The sequence below is a fragment of the Stegodyphus dumicola genome, chromosome 4, assembly GCF_044657685.1.
Source record: "Stegodyphus dumicola isolate Sdum_Otavi_A_Nest chromosome 4, ASM4465768v1".
NCBI classification, from domain to species: domain Eukaryota; kingdom Metazoa; phylum Arthropoda; class Arachnida; order Araneae; family Eresidae; genus Stegodyphus; species Stegodyphus dumicola.
Genome location: NC_140771.1, coordinates 64,590,923 through 64,616,866, shown reverse-complemented (window position 1 = coordinate 64,616,866; position 25,944 = coordinate 64,590,923). Strand labels below are relative to the sequence as shown.

Below are 25,944 nucleotides of genomic sequence, written 5' to 3'. Positions count from 1 at the left end.
AACAGAAATTGTAAATGTTTATTTGATGGCATCATGTTAATCTAATTACATTGAAATCTGTCTCATGTTGTAAGAATCTGTCTACTTTTTATTTAGTACACGAGCATTATCAGTAAATAATTCTAGTCGATCTGCAAATATCGCATTCAGTCAGTAATATAGTTCTGTCGGTACTATAGTTATTGTTGACAATATGGATAGTTTCAGTCAGCAAGTATAGCTTTTTCCGCAAATTCTTCTTTATTTTGTATGCAACTTTCTGTCTTTGTATATGTTTTTGTTTAACTATTGCATAGTTGAGCCTAGTATTTTTACAGATGACTTGTTTGTTTGTTCCATACTCTCCTACTGTTCATATGCATTTTTTTTATTTTTTTACTTTTTTTTTACCTTCCAAACTGTGTATCATTGCAAATTATGTATTCATTTCAACTATGTATCATTGCAAATTTTGTATTCATTTCAAATTATGTATATGTTTGCTAATATCAATAAACGGCTGGGATCACGTAGTGGGGAGACGGCGCTAAACCAATTAACCAAATGGTAAAGGCGTGGTGCCCGTCTTCCCCGTTCCTAAATCCTAAATCCTAAATCCTATTTACTTTACTTCCTAAAATTAAGTAATCAGATTTCATAATTTTTATAAAATTGATTTTTTTAAATTTCAAACTGCTAAAACTTGAATATTTGAGTCATTTAACACATTTTAGTAGCTGGAAATATATGTCTGCGATTGAACGTTTCTAATGATGCAAAACGCTTTGTGTTTGATGCTTTTTCATTTTTGTTTTAATTCAAATTTTAGACAACTCGTGCATAATGAATTACAACAATGCAATATATTGTTACGAATTTGCTATTTAAAAAGCTAATGTTAGTTCGAATATTAAACGAATATTAAAAGAAAGCTAATCCGCGAATTCGCTACAATCAACAAGAGCAGTTTTCTAAACAACAACAAACTAAGCAGCAACTACTACGAACTGAGATGTTTTCCTCCTTTTATAAGATTTTAAAATCACGCGCTAGAATTTTCCAGTACTTTCTCGAAATCAAAAAGAGATATTTATTTATTTAATGCACGCGCTCTTGTATTTTCAATTTTCCGGCTTAGCTTTCTTTTAATATTCGTCACGCGCTGCACTGCGCGAGAAATAAAACCATTTAATTTATAATTGAACTAACATTAGCTTTTTAAATAGCAAATTCGTAACAATATATACTTTTTTATTTTTCAAATCTATTACATTTTAGCATTCAAAGATATGCAAGAAAATATTATCCTCTGTTTCACAAAATAAATTCACTAAGGCTGAAAATAATGTAAAAGGTACACTAAATCGTACGAAAAAAATTGAATTTTTGTAAACTTTTCCTTAAGCGATTGCGGTCATCCATTTTGTCCTAATTCAGTTAACCGAGAAAACATTGGTCACGTTATTTTGACTGATCAGAATTCTGTTATTTATCAGGTTTTTGAGAGGAAAATCTGGAATGTTTTTTAAATCACTTCCCGAATTTGAACAGAAAGAATTTGATGCCTTAACAAACCATTTTGCTCTGAGCGAAATAGTCTGTCAAGACACAATTCTTTCACCAAATTCAAGATGAATATAATGTATCGCATAACCGTTCTTGAAATAAATACGAAACATTTCCCTTTGACCTCTTCTCAGACCTCTCTCAAATAACATGGGAGCAAATTGTAAATGCTAAATTATATATAATAACTATAAAATCAAAGTAGATGTTGCACTGTTTTATAAAGCACAAACGTTACAATATGCTTTAAAATTTAATTTCGATAGCCTTCTATTTGACTGTGCAAAAATAATGAATAAATATCTTGAGTAACTTATTTTTTTTTAGTACTGAAGGAGCATTGCGAAAATATCTTACGTCCTCAATTAAAGTAGTTTCATACAAATGACTGTTACGGAACATACTGCAAATAATCACAGGTGACCATGTCTCACCATGTGAGATCAGAAATAACTAAAAAATAAACAGAAGTTCTATCATCTGAGTGCAAAATGTCCCTGTCAACAGATTTTGGTAATATAAATTATGAATTTACGCTTTGAAAAGAAGAATTATTTCGCAGTTTTTCACTCTGTGCTGAATTTTCTCCCTAACCATTACCATTTCATCAGTATTAGTATATTCTGTTACTTTTTTCGCTTGTTTTAACTTCAAATGTAATGTATTATATAAGAGTTTTGAGAAATTTAATAGTTTACTATGTTGCAAAATCAGTTTTCAAATATAAGTATTTTTGCATTCATCCCAGTTATACAGAAATCAGTCAGATTTAGGCATTCTGAAGCCAGAATCTAACTCCCTGGAAATCCAAGTTTTATTTAGTTAGATACATGAAAGTCATTTTGCACATTTTAAATTTACTTATATGTCTTTATCCACTACATACAATTTGCAGATGAAAATTTAATTTTCTTGAATAAATCATCAGTGCTTTCTAAGACGCTGGTAATTAAGAAATACTTTATATCTTTGATATGAATAAATATTTAAATCTAGGAGTACAGTTAATGTTTTCTGTTCATAATATTTATTGAAAAAACTATTATTTATTTTCAGTGTACCCGGTGTCAGTTAAGATAACTAGCAAACCTATGGCTCTCTCTGCCGGTAAACCTGTAGATGTCACCTGTGAATCAGTTGGATCGCGACCCTCTGCGAAGATCACGTGGTGGTTGAATGGTACTCGTCTCACCGACCACATCGAAACCGTCCATGACAATGTCACCTCCTCTGTCCTCCGCCTCCAACCCAAAGTCCAATACCACAAGACTCCTTTGGCCTGCAGAGCTGAGAATCCGAAGCTGTACGACAGTCATGTGGAAGACATCAGATTGCTCAATATCACGTGTGGGTATGCGTTAAACATCTTCGTATTTGAATCTGTAATGTTTCATGCGAATAACTTAGATAATGCGCTTTCTTTCTGCAAACTAAAAGGACAATTGCTTGAACAGTATATTTTCGCCATGTAGTTTAAATGCAACGAAAAAGGATGAATTTTATTCCCTATGAAAGGATTTTGAAGCAAAAAGTGTCCTTAAATTTAACTGTATGTGAAATGAAAATACGAGGGTGGTATATTTACTTTTGTTTAACCTTATATGTAACTTTTCATTTTTCTAATTGAAAATACTGAAAACAGTGTTTCTAATATTGCTTAGCCAGTTCTATTATTAAACGAGAAGAGAATTCTGTAGTTTTTCTTCTCTGGCAATGCCGGTGTCTTTCAATAATAATCAATAATAATTTATGATAAACAAATAAAGACATTCCGAGTAATCATTATCAAAAATTCATTGTCGATTATAGCTTCGCTGAATCTCAGTCCAACTTTCTCACAGCATTGCTCTTGCTCTGATGAATGCAGTAAAGTCTGCCGTGTGAAATGCTTCATCCAAAGAAAAGAGTAGGAAGTTTCCTGCTTAGCAGTCTCGTAAATGAAGTGATTTCCATTAGCTTTCTTCTTCGACAATATCTTGAACGAGGGAAATTCCATTCCTTTTCGACGGGGGATGGAAAAACCTGCTCCCCCTATCTTCTTTAGTGGAAACATCCTAATTTTCGCATCAAGCACTACAGCTTCTAAAGCATTTAGAACTGTAACAGCAAATATTTGACAAAGCTGGAATGAGCTCCCATGAAAATTCAGACAGCTATAATGATTTGTTTATCTTTTCTTATTATCTTTTTATTTGTTTATCTAATTATTGCGTTTAACGTCTTTATTGGCTTGCTATTAAACTGCACACAGTTATTTTCCTCAACTAAGAACCTCACAATTCCAGTTCCTGGTAGTTAATACATTTAAAATATTAAAGAAGCATTACTTTGTCTTATTATTGGTAACTGCTGTATCAAGAAGTTTAATTTTGTCAAAATTAATATGCGTATTTCTACGATCATTTTCTTGGGTTTTTCAGGATATCATGACATTTTGTGAATATCAGCTTTCAACTGTCCAAACTTTCACGTGACTCGTGAATTTCTGATTTCGTCTAACTGTTAAAACCTGACGATGATTCAAAGATTCGCATCTGACTGAAAAATTTCTAAAACACCAAGAGCATGAATATATATAACAAAGTACTGACATTATCTTCTTTGCAACAGAACAGCCGGCAATCTCTTCGCTGAAAAAGAGCGTTATGAACTAATTATGAAACAATTATGTACAGAATGCTCGAAAACAGCTTTATTTCCTTAAAATATTGAATCTTGACATATAGTTGTATTTATAAAATTTTTGAATACAAAAAAGCGAATTTTTTTTAATTGTTTCAGCGCTAAAGATAGAACACTTTGTAAAATAAAAATTTTAACTTTTTATCTGTTCTTCTAGAAGGAAAATATGTAATTATTAAAAAATATTTAACCACTGCCTAAATTTCCTCTGCAAAACCAGATTTAGTTCGATAATTGACACGTAAATGATCTTTCTTATTCCTCATTTGAAATTGTGGCTTCTGGCAAAGAATGCGTTAAGCATATTTGGGCTAATTTTGCATAGGAAAGTATGGAAAATTTTTGCCTTTAAATATTCATGTATATACTTCACTAACTTGTATATTTTCTCACAGGATGTTATAAAAAATTTAATTTTATAATTAGAGAATTTCAATCGCGATGGTGTCTGATTTTATAAAATCTTTTCTTTTATTATAAAAACTTTAAAACTATATTTAATAATTTCAATGCTTAAAATTCTGTTCTATATTTAATAATTTCAATGCTTAAAATTCTGTTGCCACCTTCTTCGAAGACCTTATAAATATGAGATAACTACTATGTAAGGGTGAGATAAGTTCTGTTAACCGTTACGTTTACTTTATTCACTATTCTAGGTTCCTCTTTTCTCAAGCTACACGCATTCACTCAGACTAGAAGGTTATATAAATTAGATCACGTTATAAAAATTCCAAATCTAGTTAACTGCAACCCATTCCTTAGCGCAGTGATCTTAAACAAAAACTCCATGCGGGCCGAATGCACAATCTGAGCAGCTGACGGGCCGATTGGTTTTTACCAAAATGAAAAGGCTTAAAAAGCTTATTCCTGTTTTCAATATTATTTACAAAATATTTATCAGAAACTGTATAAACAATAACAATAATGACACAAAGGAAAAAAATTCCAATTTACATTTATTTTCTTTTTAAAATATAAAGGTTGGTATCTGCAAAAAAATTACTTTGGTTACACTTTGTAATGAAAATGTATTGGTAGCTAAATATTAAATTTTCAAACTGATATTTATTTCAAATAATTCTAATTCTAATAAAATAAATTAATGAATTGTATTAATCATAATATGACTGTCTTAAATTTAAAATATACAAATCGCGAAAATTTTTTAAGTGGAACGAAACTTAATAAATAATGACAGCCTATTGCCTTTCTCATATTTAATAAATTTTTCTTCGATGCGTACAGAAAAATTGCATATATTTATATCTAATTATACATTTGTTTATGTATTGCTACATCTTTCAGCTACAACAATTCATGCATTTCGATTTTGATAAAAATGGAATCTTGCAGAAAAATTACTAGAAACTAACTTTATAATGAATTATAGATACTCATCGATGAATATGCTTCTTTTTTTAAGCTTTTTTAATTTTCAACTGCGGGGAAAAGATTTTTCAAGTATGAATGTATTCCAAAACAAAGCGAGTTTTCTTATTGTAAAAATTCATAACTGAGGATAAATTTTTGACAAGTGCGAAAACGCTCTTCCTGTATCTTCAAATATTAGAGTGAGATTTATATCACAATCTAAATTATTAGTGCTTCATTTGTAGATTTTCTGGGACATTACTTACGTTTGTATTTAATGGTAATGAAAATAATGTAAAGTTGGAGTCAAAATCATTAAGATCTTAAACCTTTGTTCAAATTCTTCCGTAATGATTAATGTCACAATATGCTAATTAATTTATGGGAAAGTATTCGCGGTCGCATGCGCTCCTCGGCGCCTCCTGTTTAAGTTCACTGCCTTAGTATATTTAATGGCCAATATGCTAACTAGAAAACTTAGTGCTAGTCTGTATTCGATGGTGGTCGCATCGTTTCCCGTTTGCCATTGGAGATTTTTAAGAAATACAGGGTAGTCATAAAAAACATCCCCGATGTACGAATTTCTAACGGCCTATCTGCTCATCCAATTGAAAAGAAATTTCAGATATTGTTATTAGAAAATATACGCTGAAGATTGTGATTACTTGAAACAATATAGCTCTCACGGTTACTGTGACAGTGAAAAAAATTCAAACTTTTCATTGTAGAAATTGGAAATTTTCGAATGTGTGTACACCTTAAATTTCAGTTAACACCAGAACCAGAAATCCATCGGAGTGAGATCGTAGGATCGCGGTGACCACGAAGCTGCGAAGTTATAGGACGGTGATTCTATCTCCTGGTTCTGGGGTTATCTGAAATCTAAGTTGTACAGATCAAATTCATGAGATTGGTCAGAATTGAATGATGCCATAAAACGTGAAGTTATAGAAAATCCTTCCTGAGTTCTTACGTTTGTTATTGTTTTCAACACTATTCCGCATGCATTGCGTTATCTTCAGTGAGGGGGGCACGCTGAACTTGTAATTCCAATAAAAGGTTTTTTTTCAGTCTCCCCTCTCTTGTGTTTTCAGTGGTCCTTTACAATGCTCTTCTTTGCAAATGTTTTACGCTGGCAGTTTTGGTCATATGTGTATCGTTCTAACACCATTTATGGGTTTCTAGTGGGGTGATCAGTTTGCGCAGGAAAAACTTGGATGGATATTGAAATTCAAAAATTTCGAAATGTTTTCACTGTAACCGTAACCGTGAGAACTCTATTCTTTTAAATAATCACAATCTCGAGCTCATACATTCAGATAACACTATCTGAAATATCACATTGATTGATATAAAGCCGCAAGGATTCATGCAACGGAGAAATTATTTTATGACCACCCTGTATTTTTGTTATTTGTCATATATTCCAAGACAGGTGATAGGTGAGAGCGGATCCGGACACCTGTCCGGCTTACTAGAACTATTCGGGTATCGTTCGGGTGTACAACGCATACTCCAAGACAGATCGCCTAATTGTTTATGTCGTCGTCGAGAAGAAAATCAATCTTTTATTTTATTTAACTTTTAAGTTTTATATTCTGGCTTTATGTGTAACACAGAATGAGGAGGAAAATAACTTTTCTTCTGAATTTTACATCTATTATTTTGTACATATTGATTGTCATCAGAGCGAGAACTTAGTATATAGATAGGAAGATTTGCGTGGACATACCATTAAATATACGGTTAAGCTCAATTTTGCTTAACATTATACAATCTAATTTCCCGCACTGCCAAATTCTCGTCCTGTTTTTATTTGTCAATACCAGGCAGAATACCAATATAGTATACACACAATAATGTAACCAATTAAAGTTTTATTTGACTTTCAACTACAAGTTACAAAATAAACAATTGACAAAATTTACTTCGCCTATTTATGGCGAAGCAAACACACTGATTCTAAGATTTTACAGGTCAAAGCTTAAACAGCAACTTGGGTTTACTGTTTTAATAGTATAAACGTAATTTTCAATCAGAGAGAAACTTCACAAGCTAACCATACTTATGACACCAACCAAAAGGGATAAATAGCATAGCTAACTACAAAAAATTACAAAAGAACTTCCACAAACAAAAGAGAGGTATGTTGCCATACCTCTCTTTTAAACTTATATTATCGCTTTTACTTAACACTCTTAATTAAAATACTATATGCAATAGATGAAGCAATAGAAGTTCACGACAGATACCAACGTACAAAATAACGTGTCATTAAAATATACCTTATATATAGGCAGACCAACTTTGAAGAATAGTTCAGTAGCTCAATTATAAAACTGTGTTAAAAGTGCTGTCCCAGAGGTACTCTGTCACATCATCTATAGCTTCTAAAACTAAATATGCTTGAAGAATTACATGAAAACAAAAAACAATAAGTAGTGGAGGGCAGATGTTTTTGCGTCGAAGCACTGAACTAAGTGGGTGCGTAGCAATTTTCCGTACTATCTTTCTTTTCTCTTCTTCTCTGTATCATTACTTGTGACATTCCTTTCCTTTTTCTTAGAAGAGATATTATCAATAGTCCCAGTCAACGCAGTCTCTTTCTAAGGTATTTGATTACCTAGTAATCGAATCCTCATAATACGTGTTTAACTTCCGATATTTTCAGAGCATAGACTGCATTCTCTGTTGTAGGCAAATGGATTCTGCATCTACCTATTTTTAGTACGATATAATGTATATGATGGGATGTCTAGCTCTGATTACCAAGTAAAATGATTCAGCACTTCAAATAACATGAAGTCTGAAAATGAATAAAATTCATTATTAAAATTTTCTTTCTTTACAAAAAGTAATTTTGCAGAAACACTGTGCCTCATTAATACCAACGTGACTCGTTATATGCTACAAGATACGAAACATTAAACGAACACATATCTACGAGTATCTAACATTACAGAGCTATTATTCTACATAAGAACAAATCTGCCATTTTTATTTTTATCATTGTGTGACTGGCAGCTCGTGCCAGCTCATGATTGGTTCACGGGTTATGCGACAACAGACAAACAATATTCTAAAAACTTGTAAATAGATTCTAAATATTTAAGATCGCATAATTTTCGGTACTTTTGGTGGAAAGGATTTGTTTGCTAAAGAATTTAATCAAAATATATTCCAGATTTTTGGAATTCTGTTCGAAAAAGTTAATTGTATTTTGAAATTATCAGAGGATTCTATTTTGGTATTTATTACAATATAGATATCGATTTGAAGATTTAAATTTTATAAAAATGTCATAATTTAATCAATAGTCATAAATTATTACTTAATCAATTATTAACAGGTATATTAAATATACATATATATTATAGATATGGATATTAGATATATATATGTATATAATTCATAATAATTTATAATATATAGATATAAATATATTAAATACATATAGAGAGATATAGATATATTAAATATATATATATATATATTATATATACTTTTAACCATATATATATATTGCGAAAACAATAACATAAAACATTCACCTTAATTTTTATTGCTTTAAATATACTAATCTTTATTTTAATACCAACTACTTTACACTAAGTATTTTATATATATAATTCATAATAATTTATAATATATATATAGATATAGATATATTAAATATATATATATATATATATATATACATATGATATATACTTTGTAATCATATATATATATATATATATATATATATATATTGTGAAAACAATTGCATAAGATATAAGATATTAACCTTGTTTTTTATTGCTTTAAATATACTAACCTTTATTTTAATACCAACTACTTTACTCTAAGTATTTTAATAGCTATAGTCGTTGCTGGTTTTGCACTGTAGTGTTTAAAGAATTTCTTCTTTTCACAGCAATGTTTACCAAGCTGTTGTCTGGGAAATTTAAGAATTCTGTTGGGAAATAATTTAGAATTCTTATGCAACATTTTTTTAATTTGGAAAAGGGAAGAGTATTTCAGAATTTTAATTTCACCTAGATGCTTGTATTGACTTCTTTCCCTCTAACTCTCTCTCTCTCTCTGTATATATATATATATATATATATATATATATATATAATATGTATGTATATGCACACAGTTGTCCAGCAAAGGAGTCTCTAATTACAGAATTAAAATCTCGAAAATAAAGATCGGTAAAGGAATACAATAAGAGGTATATGTACTGTGAAATTTCTAAGTTGTTATGCAGAAGTTTCCAAATTATAGTTACGAAAAATTCAAACTGTAATCACAATACGTAGTGTGTATAAATAGCGCTCCAAAAGGCGTAAGAGCAATCATTTCCACATTTAGTAAGTGAAAGGAAGTTGGCGTATGAAAGGAAGAGATTGCAATCATGTATTGAACAACGCATGTTTCTAATACTTGAATACCATAGGTTAGATCACAATCCTATGGCAACAAGGCGTAGTTTTCAAACACTATTGAATTTGTCCAAAGGATCTGATGCGAAAACCATTCACAAGTTCTTCGCTAAATGTCCAACGAGCAGGCAGTGTGGCCGATGATGTGATAGGGAGTTTTGATCATAAGCAAACTGTGGTTACGCCTGAAAATATCGCAACAGTTTCTGGAATTATTCAACAAAATCCAAAAACCTCGCTGTGACGAATTGCAGCAGAGACTTGTTTGAAGCTCTCCAGTATGCAGAAAATACTGAGAAACAGCCTAGACATGTTTTTATTAAAAATCCAAAGTCACCAAACGGCAGTGTACAGCGTCATCTGTTTGCAGCTTTTGTAACTATTATTTGGAAACTTCTGTATAACAATTTTGAAGCTTTCACAATAAATATACTGCTTATTGTGTTCCTCTATCGATCTTTGTTTTCGATATTTTTAATTTTGAAATCATGGATGCTTTTGCTAGATGCCTTGTATACACGGGGTGGTCGTGAAAACATTTTCCTGGTATAGGAGTTTCTGGCGGCCAATCGGGTTGTTTTCCACTGCGCTGATCAATTTGTGCAGGAAACAAATGAATGTTGCCTTTCAAAATGTTTTTCTATAGGCCGCTAGAGGTTCATATTGCGAAATATTTTTATGGCCGCCCTATATTTAAAACACCCCCGTGCCGCAAACATACTGTAACATTCATAAACATCAAAGGCTTCTCCGAGATAAGGCCTCCCGGGACCAAGAATATGGCGACCATCATTGCAAAGCACTATACTGAGCAAGGCGGCTCAATAACTTATAAATATTGTTACGGATTTTTCATTTAGTTAGCTAATTTTTGGTACAATTGTAATTAAAATTGTTTTATTTCCCCGTGACAAGTTTTAAGAGAAACCTACACCGAAAAAGTAAAAATACAACAGCACGCACATTTAATAAATAGATAACTCGTAATTTATATTTAAATTGAAATAATAAAATTGTCTGTTAGCTGTAACTGTAATTCTACTCTTTTGCCTTCCAGAAACCTAGAGAAATTAGGAGAAGCTTCTCGTGACTGATTAAAAAGCTTATAAAAGCCGGAGAAAAATATCTCAGTTCAGTTCCTTACTAAGTTCTTTTACTTAGCTGCTGTAATTTTGAAATCGAATTAGCTTTCTTTGCGCTTTGAATTGTGTTCTAGTTAACGTTTTAGTACATAGTTTAGAATCTAACTACTGTGTGATATTGTGATATTGTACGAATATCTGTGAGGAAAAATTTCAGCATTTTGTTTTATTTCTTGTGATAAGAATAAATTGTATTAACTTTTTTATCAGACTTGTACATTTAATCTACTACGAACCCGCACGCCTGAAACAATGTCATTAATCCAATAATCACTGGCAATGCTATTTTGAGCAGAGAAATTCATTTTATATTTCTATCTGTTTATTCTAACATCCCAGCATTCGTTTTATCAGTCTCTATTTAGAAAACTATTAATATTAATTTATTCTACACATTTTGAATAATAATAGGTCTAACTGTTTTGTAAATAACTGAAATAAAATTACATTAAATAAATGAAGCAGCTGAAGGAGAAATATTTAAGTTTTATGTGTTTATTGAGATATTTCCAACGTCACACATTAGTCTACTTTCAGTAGATAAATATTGACAAATCTTTCGTTTGTCCCATCTATCTACTTTGTTTAATTTTATGTTCCTTCCTTACTCTTATAAAACATGTATCACGGCGGGAAAGATTCAGACATCGTTTAGATTCTTAACACAGCTCGGCGCTGTACATAATGCGAGGCTTGCACCTTATTTAAGAAATAACGAACTTCATAATGTCTTTGAAGAATCACATAAATTTAATAAAACGTCAAACAATATCTCACTAAAGTAGTCACGTTCGAAAATCCAGAAGCGTTTAACTGTCATCGATTCTGTGAACAGGCTTGCATTGAAAGCTTTTTTAGCTGTTGCCTAAATTTTTAATGAAACTCTAGTTGTAGTTCTGTGACGTTATTTTAAAATCTCGATCGATGATTTCCTTTACTGTCCTTGAACAAATGCATCTTTGCATCCCCTTCTTTCTCAACTCAGGGTATCGTGAATAATGCTGGTTTGTTTTTACTCTCCAAGTTTTAAAACTCATTCTGTAATGAAGCAAACAAAGAAGAAAGGCTTTCCAAAATGGCAACGATAAACACGAAAGGACATAAAAGAAGCACTTCTTACTGAAAGCATTTTCTGAAGTCTTCTCGCAAACAATAACTCCTAAATGTGTAGTTGTGATGATTCACAGAGAAGGGGGAAGTAGAATGTCTCCAGTAAAAGATTTTGGGTACATTTTTTTTTTTTTTTTTCCTGTTTTTCCCGAAGAGTAGAAGGAAAGGAAAAAGAACAACAAATAAGTCCAACAAACAAAAGAGGAAAAATAAATGATATCCTGAAGTTGCCCTAATAGTTCCGCGAATGAAGGAAACTTGTAACATTTGTCAGTTCAGCGTATTACAGAAGGATTACAGATTTCCGTTCTTCAGTTATATGGGTGATGATTTTATTTCCAGCCGGGTAAATTGTATATAAAAAAAGGTGACAACGGATTCGCTTGCTCTGCCCGAAAAGCTTCTCTACTACAAATGGTTATCTGAAATTTGGGTTATTTATTTATTTTCCCAAGTTTCTGGGCTTTTGTTTCCAATTTTTTTACTGTGCTGCATTTCAATTCAATAACAAAAAGTTCACTGGATGGAATTTGAACATTAAAAAAAATTTATGCTTAAATTGTGTTCTTTACATTACTTAAATAAGCTACAAAAAGCAACATATGTTCGCCTAAACATTAAAAGTTTGCAATAGCAATTAAATGTTAATTAATAAATTAAAATATTTAATTACAAACTAGAATACAATCTAATTAATAATAAACTAAAATGTTATTACCACTGCACTGAAATAAACAAGATCGTGACAGAAGTGACAATTTTGGAGTCCTTAGATTAAATCAAAACTCCCAAGGATTACGAAAAAAAGAAAAAGAAAAGAAAGAAAGAAATTTCCAAGAAATCCAAGAAAAGGAATGTCTTCCTGCTGATTTTCTGAGAAAAATTGGCTCGTATATATGTCTTGCAGAAGACCAACATTGCTATATTACGAGGGCCGCCCAGACGTTATAGTGGTTAGGGTAGCCTACTGCGGTACCCAAAGGCCCGGATTCGAATCCCGTAGATAGCATGGTTGTAATTGTCCATGAGGGAGCTAATAGTGACCCACCTATTAGATGCTTCCATAATAAAGTGGCCACCACCTTCCGCCTTAGTAGTGGCCAAATCTAAGTCGGCTAATTGTCCGCCAATTGGAGAGGAGAACTATGTTAAGAGGCTTGCTCTTCCCGACCAGAAATCTTTGGGTGGCTGAAGTCACTGACTCATAAACCAGCTCTAAATCAACTACTCCCTATCACTTCTTTTCTATTACTTCTATAAGTCAAGTGACGTCAATCGACTCTAACTGGGCAGAGCGTAGCGGGTCCATCTATCAGTGTTAGCCTTTAGCGATTTCGCTGCTTGTTCTTTGGTGGGCCATTGAATTTCCGATGACTTAATAACGGTTCTTGGGAATGACATTTTCAACTTCACATAAAATTCAGAAGACTCTACATACCAGCCGAAACCTCAAAGTTAAATTTGGCAGGGAGAAAACAAGAAAGAGTAATCACTTTAAATCGTACTAAACCCCTTAGTTTTTATTTTTAATTAATGTATCCTATTAATATTAATATTAACTAACAATTGTTAGTCAGAATCATCACTTACAGATCGAAGATCGTTTCAAGTAAATCTCAGCAATGAAGACACGAAAGAGAATAATTACCAGCAATACTTCTCTTCAGAGTAGGTTAAAATGCACCGATATCAGTAGAAGTTACGTTCTATTATTTATCTAGATTTAATCTATTTTCGAGTCAACTATTTTATACCCTCTTCTACAATGATCTTTCTGTGCCTCAAAATGCAAGAGAGAAAAGTAAAACATTAAAAATAACTTGCTGGGGACTTATCGTAAATATTGCAGTTTCTAAATTTCTTAACATGGTGTAATGTTTAATTGATTTATTCTAGTATAGATAATTATAAATTTGAATTCAGCATAAGATTCATATCCTTATTAACAATACATTTCATAATTTAAAACCCATTCTCAAAATATCCTTAAAAATTAATGCAGAAACATGAAGCACAGAAACCTAATGAAACATAGAAAATCTACTTCATAAAATTATCATCTCAATGTTTTGAATTAAGAAAAATTTTTATTTTTATAGTAAATGCCAAATGACTGTGAAAAACTGTAGAGACATTAGGTATTTTTTTAAAGCCGGCAAGATGAAAAATTAGCAAACGCCTTCGCCGGGAATCGAACCACGGACCTCTGGAAAACCGGCCCAGCGTGCAGAACCACTACACCACGAAGACACGCTAGGAAAGTAGGAGAAATACCTTATAAAACTATTTTCTTATCCAAGGCACAATGATAACCAAAATGAATTCTCTCTCATGAAATGAAGAACCTTTCAAATGTTAGGCGCATTAACACAGAAATAAATTGGTTAAATGATTAGAAACCGTATCAACATATTTTATCGTAGGGAATTAGTTATAGACATCTGCGCAAATTAAAATTAAAATAGATTGATAGACTATAACAAAACAATAGTTCATATTTTTATCCAAAACAGTTTGGGGCATTAATCGATTTACGAAATCGTCAATTTTTGTTTGCATTTACAATACCAAAATGCTTTTCCCTAAGTAATGAACATCTGTAAAATTTTTTCATAAGTAAAATTTAAGAAGAATTTTCAGCTTTTAAAACAAGCTATTGCTTTTTAAACTTATATTATCTTTAAGAAGTATAATTTTAAGAAGTATTATTATTTAAGAAGTTATATTTATTACCCCCTTTAAACAAGAAATACATGCTCAGTTATAAAAATTCAGTATAGTATATGTAATGAATCCAATTTTCTGTAACTAATCAACCAACGAAAGTGAAATAAAAACATGTAATTTATTCATAACATAACAAAAGGTTTTCAATATTTCTGTAATAAAACGCCTATCGGTTTTAATAAAATATTTTAAGGTGTTTCGCAATCTCCATTAAAAAAGAGGAAACCATATTAAATCCAGTAATTAAGCTAAAAATGAGCTAAAGTGAGCTAAAAATTTCATATGATGTAAACTTTGTATATGAAAATTTCATATACAAAGTTTACACCTTGTCACATTGCTTTCAATTAGGTGGTCAACTACAGCAGAACTAAGCATTCGCCATTCTTCTTGTAGAGCAGTTTCCAGCTCAATACGAGTAGCTGGAGGTGGAAGACGGGAAGATACAGCACGGCTAAGAACATCCCAAAGATTTTCAATGGGATTAAGGTCGGGCGAATATGCTGGCCACGCCATACGCGCAATCCCTTCACTCTCCAGGTAGTCATCGACGATATCAGCTCTATGGGGACGTGCGTTATCGTCCATTAAAACAAAAGTAGGGCCAACTGTTGCAGCGTACACAATCTCACAATGGGTTCTAGGACTTCATCTCGATACCGGACAGCCGTCAAAGAACCCCGTTTAAAGATGTGCAGGTCGGTGCTGTATCCTAATGAAATCCCTGCCTACACGATAATGCTTCCGCCTCGGAATGCGTGATGTTCGGTGATGTTTTGGGACTGATTGCTTGTTCGTTGTTCACGCCATATCCTTATATACTTGTCATCTGGCTCCAGAACAAATCTTGATTCATCAGTAAACATGGCATTGCCCCAGTCAGACACATTCCAATTGGCATGTTCCCGGCACCACTGTAATCGTGCCCCTCTTGAATGGACGAATAGAGGAACATAAACGCGAGGTACCCGGGCGTACAGTCCATTCATATGTAATCTTCGGCGTACAGTAGCTGCAGATATCGCCTTACCAATGGACGCTGTAACCATAGATGTCACACGTGTGGAGGTCGCTCTGCGATTCGGCTTGGCTACAATAGCAATATATCGATCTTCCGAGAGGGTTGTAACCCTTGGGCGACCGGCTACAGGCCTTCGGACAACTGTTTATGTGGTTTGGAATTGTTTCCATAAACGTGAAATTACAGAATGATGAACGCCGAAGAAAAGAGCAAAATCTGTGATCGACTGTCCTGCTTCAATGCGCCCCACAGCACTCCAGCGCTCAGAATCTTCCACTCGTCTTCTGGAAGTCATAGAAACACGAATGTCTTGAAAACAAATTGTGCGAAAGTTTTAAACACCTTCTAACTTCTGTAACCTTTCATAAAGCTGGCTTCTTATAAGACTGCCTTTTTTGCATATTTCTTGACATGAAAGCGCGATTGGCTGTTATCTAACATATTTGCATACTTCCATCTGCCTCTGCAGCGAATTGCAGCCTCTTCAATTCTGATTCGCTTCCGGAAATTAGCATTTTTCTCTCCATGCTTAACTTTCGGAAGTGAATGTATATTCATAATCGTTATTAACTACATGCAAACAACATGTAATTTTAATTGATTCTTATATGCAAAGCTTCTGAGCAAAGATATATAATAAAAACAAATTTTCTTTTACAAGCCTTTAAAATATATTTCATTTTACAGTATGTTACCAATGTTTTTGTTATTTATGTAAATAGGGGTCAGGTGCAATTCTAATGTATTTAAAATTAGATACGTTTGTGGCATGATTATGTCCGTAAAGCTACCTGTCTAAGGGAAATAATTCTTTCGTGCAGACGATTCCTTAGAAACTTGCTCCTGTTTACATACATATAAAGGAAAACACCATTTAGTCACTACTACCCAATTTAGTCACTACTAACCGAAACCACAATGAACTGACTGAAATTCTCGGCTTCAGTCTGTTGACTTACTAAGATACTTAATCAAAGCAAGAAACGTGAAAAATTAGCAGTGACCACACCAATATTCAAATTTTAGACTGCTAGCAGGAACGAGCTTCTAATTATGCCACTCTCGCATGCAGTAAAGATGGAGAAAATTACTTATATTGTCTCTACTTAAAGGACGATTAGTAGTAACGATTAAAGGAGAGTACCCATTCGCCAAATCCAGATGGTGACGAATTTTCCTCCATCACGTTTTAAATCGGTTGCCACTTTTAAAGCCATTGGAATTTTTATCGAAGCAGGAAACGTGGAAATGAGGTGCTGGCCGGGATCTGAAATCTGGACCTCCAGACTGCTAGCTGGATGTGCTTCCATTTGCACCACGAAAGCACGCGGCAACGAATGAGAAAATATCTTACAAGGGAATTAGTCAACTATTAAGCCAAAATAAGATTTGGCAAATAACAGCATATTACACTCTTTTGCAAAAAACTCGAAGGACCGTGAAGGAAGTGGTTGTTTTTGATGAAATCAAATATGTGTATAGCTCATACACAGATAATAAAATGATTAAAAAATCAAGGCCGTAGTACCTGTTCACGGCTCACAATCCCTCAATGAGTGTTCAAATTAGTAGTTGGTCGAGCCGCCCTTTCGTCAATGCATGCTTGAATTCGTCGAGGCAAGAAGTGGTAGAAAATTTTAATGTCATCCTGCGACACATTCTGCCAGGCATTCATCAGTTGTTGCTCTAGATCTGCGATATTTTGTGGTGCCGGAATCTGGCGGCCTACAATACTCAATTGGTGAAAGGTCTGGTGACTTTGTTGGCCAAGGAAGAGTATCAACCGCACGGAGACAGTCCAGAGATATGAGAGCGGTATGTGACCTGGCATTATCTTGTTGAAAAATGGCCTCAGGATGACGTGTCATGAAGGGTAATGCAACCGGCAGCAGGATGGGATCAGCATATCGTTGAGCTATTTAAGATGAACGGAAGATGACTAAAGATGACTTGCTATCATAAGAAATAGCGCCCCACACCATCACACTAGGAGTTATGGATGTATGCCATTGTAAAACAAAGGCTGATTGGGACCGCTGGCCCCGTCCTCTCGAGACACGAACACCGTGGTTATCTGCTTCAAGAGTGAAGCGGGATTCATCGCTGAACACTATACGATGCCAGTCTGATGGCAGCCAGGATAATAGGCTGCGACATCACTCCAGACGACTCCGCTGATGTTGTGGGGTAAAAGCTAATTGTCTTAAAGGCCTCTGTGAGCGTAACCCCGCCTCAGACAAGCGCCGTGAGATGGTGGACGGTACCACGGGAGGTATAGACATGGCTGTAGTGCTTTGAATAGTCGACAATGATACCGTTGGGACGGTTCGGGCCTGGCGAACAATCATCCTGTCTTGCCTTGCATTTGGTTTCCTTGGCCTTCCAGAGCCTTCATTTCGTCAGCAATTTCCATGTAACAACCATTGCTGCCAACATATTCCCATAGCAATGTCTGTACGTTGCAGGTGGCGCTCTATTGCTCGGTACGACTATCCAGCTTGACGAAACCCTACAATGCGACCGTCTTCGAAGTCGTTTAGTTGTCTGTTAGTTCTTCGACGTCGTCGTAATGGCATCTTTAGTTGCTTCTTTACGGAATTACAATGGCAGTAACAAAAAAAAGATAAATTTTCCGCCTATGTTACTGGTTTTATACTTTGCGAATTGTGCACTAGAATTGCGCGCTATGATTGCAATTCCTGGTCATTTGCCTTGAAACTTTGGTTATTTGCATGTTCGATCAAGATGTTTTTGCATACCAAATGTCGTCACAATCGCGCAAGTCTTTCTTGGTGCTCCGATTCTTTTTGCAAAAGAGTGTATATTATACTTATTTAAATCAGGCTGATTTCGTTTTTAAAACTTACGCAAATATTGTTAAAAAAATAATTTTAGATATTTAAGATGTCTATGTAGTTTTGAGATCATAGATCTATTACACTTATCTTGATTGCCCTGTGTTACGGATTCCCTCTATTGTATTTATTAATATTTATTATTACAAGCAGCAATAAAATTTTTTGCAGTATTAAAATTATAATAAATTAATACTACATCAGCAATTACCGTTTGGTATTATTGGGTACTTACATATTAGTGCAACCACTCTCGCACAGTTCGGCGAATTTTTACAGGCGAAGCGCGCAAAGACTTATAATCGCAAAAAATTATTTATTATATTAGTACATACTGTAGTATATTGTTACTATTATGCACATTATTTTGTCCCGAAAATCTGTCAATAAACCTACCTAAAAATATGTTTCTTTTGTTTCACGTTCATTATAGAAATTTTATGGAAACGGTTTTAAAGATAAATTAAAAGCAATTGCTCCAGCAATTTTACGGGAAAATGGTATATTCTTGCAGAAATTATTGCAAAATCTCTTCTACAACTGGCAAATGCCGTAAGCACATGGTTCAAATCTCTGTTCATGGCAAAATATATCAGTTTTATTTTTCCTATAAAATCATTTCATTTTTACACGTCATTTAAACTTAATTCCTCAAATTATTCTAACTTAATTAACTAATCTCTCAAGGCAAGTTGAAATTGAAGTCATATATTGCAAATTTTGAAGTTAAGTATCTGCTGCGCAGTAGTCAGTAGTAGTTAGCCTATCATTAGACTTATTTTAATTTTATTTTATCATACTAAGTATAAAACTTTCCCAAATATAAGTATAAAAACCGTATTAAAATTTAGATTTCGTCATTTGTCGAAAATTAATTTTCTTTATATTAGACATGAATATTTTCTTCATTTGAAATACTTCTGTAACTGGAAATATATGACTATGACCAACGATTGCGAAATTAAAGGGCGGAAAAGGATATTTAACCCGGGCAAAGGTTGGATATATATGTGTAAAATATAAAAAATACGTTGGCTTTGCGCTACGCGAACATGCAACCTCTTTTTAACTTTCCGCAATTTCAGGATGTTTCCCCTAGACCAGTACTTTCGAGAACATTCTGGCACGTTACGTAATCGCTACTATTGAAGTGTTCGCGCCATTTTTCATCAGACTGCTCCCTGCCATCGCTGTCATAAGACTTTGAGCTGCTCTGTCGCTTCTCCTTCCCTTTATTAGAATAGTTATGACGTCGAAAGCTTAAGTTTAACCTTATCTTAATTTAAATCCTTATTGGATATGTAGTTTTGGGAAAATCTGAAAGAATAATGTTTTGCCATTTGAATTGAATAAAGATATGGACTTTTAAAAAAATTGAAATTCTTCTGTGTTTTCAATCCGGCTGTCTTCTACTTTGTAACGACCACACCCGGACTCTGACGTGACCAGATTGCTAAACTTCATCATTTCCAATGCCGATCTACTACAAATATCACATGTATATGCAGAGAGAGAGGAAGATAAATACGTTTTCTTCTACCGATCAAAATTTGAACGTTCTACGGTAATCGTTTTTGAGTTATGCTAAATACGTTCGTACATAACATACGACCAAACTTCACGAAAAAAATCCCTAATGATTTCACGTTAAATCCATTTTATAATCCGTTTTCGGAAAAAACAACTCATTTATTCTATTCGTGTGTGCAGAGATCAAGCAAAAAAATTCGCTCTCTGGGATTCGGGAGCAGTCGAAATTTTTTGCAATAACAATACTTCCTTTACTTTAACGAGGAAGTAAAAAAAAGGAATGCTTGGAATATTTCTACGTAATTTAGTGTTTTAAAATTTAGAGAAAGTATAAACAAGCAGTACGAATCGATTCAACGTAAGAAATTCGAAGATCAAAGGGATTTTGAGCATTGATTAGGATTTTCTTCAGCAACTATCGGAGTGAAGATGATAAGAAATGCGTATTTAAATGAGACCAACAATATAAGGTCGTGAATTCCCTAACTGATATATAACGAAGCCATTGGCGCCATCTGTTGAACGATAAGGGAATAAAAAGTAAGTAAAAAGTTTAACGAAAAGATGATGATAAAAAGGGATTAGAATAGGGGTCGATGGCATTAAGAGATGTTCGTGAATGCAAAATGCCTCCAGAATGTAATTCTTCTGCAGAAGATGAATTTTGAATGATTTTGGTTGCATAGAAATAGATAATTTTTTTGAACCAGCAGCAAAGATAGATAATGGAGGATATATATGTATTACCTCCGAACTTAAGTTTCGTACTGATTAGCTCGGTATCTCAAGGTTGTGCGTATTTGATCACTTATAAGAAAACACTCACAAAGAGTACTTTGGGGATAATTCACTCTGTCACTTGACATTCACGACTGGTAGGAATTGAACTTCATTCCTAGAGAGTGAGAACTTGCTCTGTCTCGGAAACAAATATAAAGATTTTATCTAAATATTCTAACCTTTCAACTTTACACCAAGATGCTGAAGTCTAAAAGATGCTAAGTCTTCAAAAAAAAGTCTAATCACACTGATTCACACAAGTTCAAGATTTTAGACATATAACATGTATATAGCATGCATAAATTTACTTCCTTGATTGGACAGATTAGAACCTGTTCGACACACGTGAACGAAACTAATGACTTTATCCGCCTTATGATAATGACAGTTACGATAATACAAAATAATACAAATGACGCGCATAAATACCATCATCATTTTTCACTCCCTTAGTTGAAAATGGGTGTTTTCCATAGCCTTCAAAATTATAGTCCTGCAAATTTGTTCATACTACACCGATTGTGCTCGCCTGTTATTAACATTTAATTCTTCGAACTTAATATTTAGTTCTTAGTTGTGTTTAGTACAATTTAGAGTTTCTTTCGATGTTTTAGTAAAATCAAGTGAAAATCTATCTATTAATGTCTCGTTTTTTAATTTTTAATTTTCCTTTATTTGTAATTCAGATAATATTCATTACGTGAATCTTCTGACAAGATAGCACACGAAAGAAATTTTTCGTTGATATAATTTTCAAGCTCTAAAATTAAAGAAACTGTGATTTACAGTTCGTTTCAAGAAAGAGTTTTGTCCAGGGCTACATATCCACTCAGATGCAACTTAAAAAATAAAAAATAAAGGAATAAAGCCTTAGAAACTAAAGAAGTTGAAAAAAAAACGTTTTGCATTATGCAAGATGCATCCTTCAGAAACAACTATCAGCTGTACTCAATGTACGAAAGGTTTCAAATTCAAAAGAAATTCGCCTTAAGCAATCCACAAAGTAAAACTAATGAGGAAAATGTTTCACCGTAGCTGAAATTTTATGCTCTTCTTTTCTGAAAAAAAAAAAGAACTGTCATCTGACATAAATTTATTTCTTTTCTTAAAAGCAAAGTCACCGTATGTAATAAAAAATAATAAATTTCTGTCGTATAAAAAGTTAAGAATCATTATGTTAACGTTTAATACGACCGAATTAGTTTTAATGCAGATTCAAAACTCCATGAAGATTAGTTATGTGAAACAGAAATAAAATGAAATTTGAATATATATATATATATATTCGTTTAATTCGGATATTTCTTCATGTTTTTTACAAGGCAAACTCTTAGAATTCTTAAAATAAGGTTTCAAGAAGTGGAAAAAAGTTTAAAGTTCAGATGTCATCTCCTTGAGCACCAAATGTGAATTTATACCTCTGTCTCATTTTTAAGTGGAAGAGGGCAAAGATTGTCAAGAGTTTTGATCCGATGGACTAAACTGATTGTAAAGAAATTTTGGAAACTAAACTAAGAAGCCGTTTTCATACTGAATCTCTGAATGGGTTTGAATAGTTTTTGCAATGAAACTGATGGAGAAGTATTTTAAATAGAACCAATTAAAGTAATAAGAAGTATTGATAGAATTCGAAATCTCAATGTATTTTCAATGACATTACATATGAAAATTAAGTATAGAACTATAAATAATTATTTAGCACACTAAGAAATACTTTGGCAAGATTGGAAATTTTCTTATAACCAGAATGGTTTCTCTGAAAATGAGACCTGGAAAGAAATTTTAAATCTAATGTTACAGAATTATTAACAAATAAAACCGTTAACGAATGTCTTCAAAATGAAAGTCTTCTTAGTGCTAGTGTTTTAAACTGATATCACTCAAACTTTGTTTAACTTATCGAAATGGCTCAATTGTTAAATTTCTAAGAAAACGTTGAAGCCTTAATTCGAGGTTTCACTATCTGATCCATCGTTTTACACTCATTGGAACCTCACCTGTGACTAAGATTCTGCTGAGTGAGTACTGGCATATCTTATTAAGTTTGAACCCAGGCGAACGGTTGGCTACATAGTTGATTTTCGTGGTTTTCCCCATGTGTAACGTGGATACGAGCCAGTTTACCTTATAATGGTCGCCCGGAAATGCATCCCTTCCCTTAGGCAGATAACCCTTGTATGCTTTGATCAAATAACCAACAAATCTCATATTCAATTACGGAATTTCAGTTGAAATTGCTGCTTCTAGACTTCTAGGTAAAGAAAGAATGTTGCCACAATTTACACAGTATTCTTAATATTCTTAGCATGTTATCATAAAAATATCATATTGGAGCAAGAAATTGTCCTTAGAAACTTATTACGAATTCCTTTTAAGAACGCTGGAAGGAAGCACTTCTTATATATGACAACCTCTGCCCTCAAAAAATGCCCCCTCATTAATATCCCTGCTCCCCTTTCAGAATATTTTTGTTTTTCTGAACTAGAGGCGCACCGCACTCGTTCCATACATATAACTTCACCTTTTCACCCCTTCGTTTTGCTGTTATTACTGTCCCTTTGGGGGCACTTTGTGTATTTTCATGTATATGGACTCCTCGTTACCTCCACCACAGTTTTCAGCAGGGAGTCATCTGCACTGTTGGCGCTTTTATAGAACGAACATCTCTTCTGTAGGCGTTCTAAGAAGTCTCCACTTAAATGACATTAGCCATAGCATTTCTCAAATCGTTGTTGTCCACTGTGCGAAATGCTTATTGTATACCTGCATCCCTAATAGCCTCAATAAGCACTGAACATTTAGTACGTCTGTTGTCCTGAACTGCTAGCTGAGTTAAAATTCACTAATTCGATTGCTAGGGATTAAAGCAGAAAAATGAATTTGAGAGCTTCTAACGATCGAGGATCAGGAGAGTTTACCTTTACATCTTTACCTCTTTATCGCACTTACAAGTTTTAAGATATTTTAATTCAATAGTTTCACTGGGGAACATCAGTTTCATTGCCTTAGATATGTCACTTGTTTTGGCGAAAGTTTGACCTCTGAAGCCAAAAACAATTTCAGTTTTCGTCTACCACCTCAACTTCTTAAGTTGCAAGATACGCCCTGTTTGGTCCAAAAATCATATAAAATATGCGTATAAAGAAAAATAAAGGAAACACTTACCATATGTCCACAAACAAAGATTTTATTCTATGTTAGCAAATGGCGAAATGAGATACTTGAAGTAGTCTCCTTCAATTGGCAAAGCTGTAACAAGTTGCCCCATGTGAATGCAGAGATGATGTTCTTTCTGACGACAAGAGGTTGGTGTAGAATGTTTGAATTACCAGGTTTCAAATCAGATAGGCGTCGTGCAATTCCACCGCACCCAATGCCTCTCACGAGTTCTCCTGTCCCACATGCACAATAAGCAGGGATACGTGGTATATCCGCGTTGATGGCCAAGGAGAAAGCAGCCTATTTTAAGGTAAACACAGATAATCCATTAGCTCAAGTGATATTGCAATATATCAATGACTCTCTCAAGGTCTTCATATTCCACACACAAACAAACTAAATGACATATTGGGACTACACGAAATAAATTTCCTTTGTGAAGAAAGTAAATTTCCTTTGTGTTCACTTCAAGATCCGCTTTGAGATACCGATGAATAATCGCCATCGAGTTGATTTATAGACTGAAATTCCTAACTCTTCCATTAAACCCTAACGTTATGGCAGAACATAAATCCATCATCACGTCGGAAGTATTACAGAAATGCATTTTCTCTTGATCTAAAGTGGGATACCTTAGCTCCTTTTTCAAGCACGTTTTTTCTCATGCAGTCTTGATGCTAATGGCTCTAAAGCTTTTTAGATTAGTCCCAAATCTCGTGCCAAATTATTCCACTCATACTAGTCAAATCTCTTGTAAAATGGTATCATCCTTCAGTTTCAAAATCATCGTCATTGCGGTCAATCTCATATTTATCAGAATCGTCTGAAGAGGGCAATCCTTTGCAAACTGGCACTGGGAGCTCAGCTCAGTGAGGCACTAGGCATTTAGCTGATGGTAAACTAGTTCACTCTATTTTACATTTGTTTTCCTTGTTTTATCTTGAAGTTTTCACTATACCAAAGTAACAATCACTTGCGTGATCATTGGGCTCTAAGAAATCATAAGTTTACCAAATGGAAATTTAGAAAATGTTCCCTTCATCCACGTCGGTAAAGTCTCGACACACTGCTTGCACACATTATGAGGGTCCATGATTTATATATATCACCAGTTTTCACTTTAAAATAGTCAAAATAGGCTCGCCTAAGAAATGTACTAATGCTTATCCTTTCAATAGGATCGTAAAATTGTTATACATATAAAAATGCATCGGGACTCTTTAAACACTTACTATGTTATCCTGCAGAGGGAGACATAAGGAAAGATTTCAGTTCATGTATAAATAAAAATTAACACTGTTAATCTTTTATATAAGGATGGACTCAGACTCCACATCGGATTGCGCTTCACTATACCAGAGCGATTCACAACGTCTGAGTACAACAGTATCTCAGACGTAAGTGATCTAATTTAGACAAGTATGCACCAATCGTTGGTCTCCTACGGCGTCACCCGGCGCTAATCAGTGAGTTTGTGTCAGCCAGTAGCAGAGCTTTCTATAGTACTTTCTATATTCCATACTCGGGGCTCTGGAAAGCGGTCACATTCACATAAGGTGAATGAAAAACTTGACGTGATAGAAGGAGAA

At 33.7% G+C, this 25,944-nt stretch overlaps 1 protein-coding gene across 1 annotated transcript in view; it reads left to right on the top strand.

Moving 5' to 3' along the window:
* The window catches only part of LOC118192483 (adhesion molecule nephrin-like), a 908,686-nt gene that overhangs the window by 680,035 nt on the left and 202,707 nt on the right, over positions 1-25,944 (top strand). Inside the window, exon 6 of the mRNA XM_085815030.1 lies at positions 2,602-2,892. Within this exon, the coding sequence (XP_085671156.1) occupies positions 2,602-2,892 (291 nt within the window). The remainder of the gene's footprint in view (positions 1-2,601; positions 2,893-25,944) is intronic.